Source organism: Protopterus annectens, chromosome 13.part0 (genome assembly GCF_019279795.1).
Source record: "Protopterus annectens isolate FY-2018-M chromosome 13.part0, PAN1.0, whole genome shotgun sequence".
Lineage (NCBI taxonomy): Eukaryota > Metazoa > Chordata > Ceratodontiformes > Protopteridae > Protopterus > Protopterus annectens.
Genome location: NC_056747.1, coordinates 131,533,388 through 131,534,898, shown reverse-complemented (window position 1 = coordinate 131,534,898; position 1,511 = coordinate 131,533,388). Strand labels below are relative to the sequence as shown.

Genomic DNA, 1,511 nt, shown 5'->3' with positions numbered 1-1,511 from the left:
TTCTTAAATTAAAATGTTCATCTCAATTACATTTTGAATATACCCTTATTTGTACAGGCACTTATTTCTCAAGTGCCTGAATAGCTGGGCATTATGCACCCATCTTTTTTTTTCTACAAACCACTATATCAGGTTAACATTTCTAGAGTAGTACATTGTGAGAAGTGCCATCAGTATATGTGGTCTTTTCCCCAGTACAAAATGTGGTCATCCTTTGAGTCTTTACCAAATAGTGTAGCCACCATCAGAACCTCCCAAGAAGAAGTTGCCCTTGCGCTGAGTCATTACAACATTTGCACCCTGCATGGCTACCAGTTGGGCTGTATTGGGTGGGCAGCCAGGAGGTGGTGGAGGGATAGAAGCAGAAGCACCAGCCCCAAACCGGGCACCTGCATCATAGGCCCCATCAATGATAACAGTTGATCCAGGTGGGTAGAGTGGTCCAACAGGATAGTAAACCATTGGCGCTGTTTGAGTAACTGGATGACCAGCAACAGAAGGACCCACAGAAAGATGCATTGGAGCACCAGGATATGTGGCAGGAAGCTTGAGGGACAGCAGCAGTGAGTGGAGCCATATACCTTGGAGCTCCAGGATATGTGACAGAAAGCTGAGGGACAGCAGCAGTGGGTGGAGCCATATACCTTGGAGCTCCAGGATATGTGACAGGAAGCTGAGGGCAGCAGCAGTGGGTGGAGCCATATACCTTGGAGCTCCAGGATATGTGACAGGAAGCTGAGGGACAGCAGCAGTGGGTGGAGCCATATACCTTGGAGCTCCAGGATATGTGACAGGAAGCTGAGGGCAGCAGCAGTGGGTGGAGCCATATACCTTGGAGCTCCAGGATATGTGACAGGAAGCTGAGGGACAGCAGCAGTGGGTGGAGCCATATACCTTGGAGCTCCAGGATATGTGACAGGAAGCTGAGGGCAGCAGCAGTGGGTGGAGCCATATACCTTGGAGCTCCAGGATATGTGACAGGAAGCTGAGGGACAGCAGCAGTGGGTGGAGCCATATACTTTGTACGATACAGCCCTGAGTATGCTGGAGGTGCATCAGCATATGGGGGGGGGGGCTGTGGTAAAGACATGGTTGGTGGGTATACAGCACCAGTGGCAGCTGCATCAGCTGAGGGAGGGTATGCAGGCTGTTGAGAATACGGTCCTTTATTATTCATTGTGGTCTTTTTTTTCTTTGTAATTCTGATTATTATTCCTTATTTTTTACGGGGGAAATTACGTATTACTGCAGTTCAAGACCGTTTGAATGCCAGGGAAATAACAACACAACTCCAATTCAAAATCCTGCTCTGGCAGACAGTAATATTTGAAGTACATAAAAGATTACTGACCTCTGGACCTGTTTTTTTTCTGAGATCTAGATTTACCCTCTCTGTTCACTTCCTTTTCCATAACAGTAAGGAGGTGGCTACTTAAATAAGTGACTTCTACCCCAGTATATAAAGCATACTGGTAATTTAGGGAGTATGTCATGTTCTTCCCCTTCCTTTC

The 1,511-nt window shown here is 47.1% G+C and overlaps 1 protein-coding gene across 1 annotated transcript; it reads right to left on the bottom strand.

Annotated features, from left to right (window-relative positions):
- Window positions 1-207: 207 nt before the first annotated feature.
- On the bottom strand, window positions 208-1,177 carry LOC122788320 (DAZ-associated protein 2-like). The gene is made up of 2 exons (XM_044055404.1): window positions 980-1,177; window positions 208-546 (listed from the first exon to the last, which is right to left on the bottom strand). Exons 1-2 carry the CDS (start codon window positions 1,175-1,177, stop codon window positions 223-225), a joined length of 522 nt encoding a protein of 173 aa, XP_043911339.1. The 3' UTR covers window positions 208-222.
- Between the last annotated feature and the right edge of the window lie 334 nt (window positions 1,178-1,511).

Coding starts and splice junctions, on each gene's coding strand:
- LOC122788320 (XM_044055404.1), bottom strand. CDS start 1,177: ATGAATAATAAAGGACCGTATTCTCAACAGCCTGCATACCCTCCCTCA. Junction 547..979: donor CTGCTGTCCCTCAGCTTCCT/GTCACATATCCT, acceptor CTGTCCCTCAAG/CTTCCTGCCACATATCCTGG.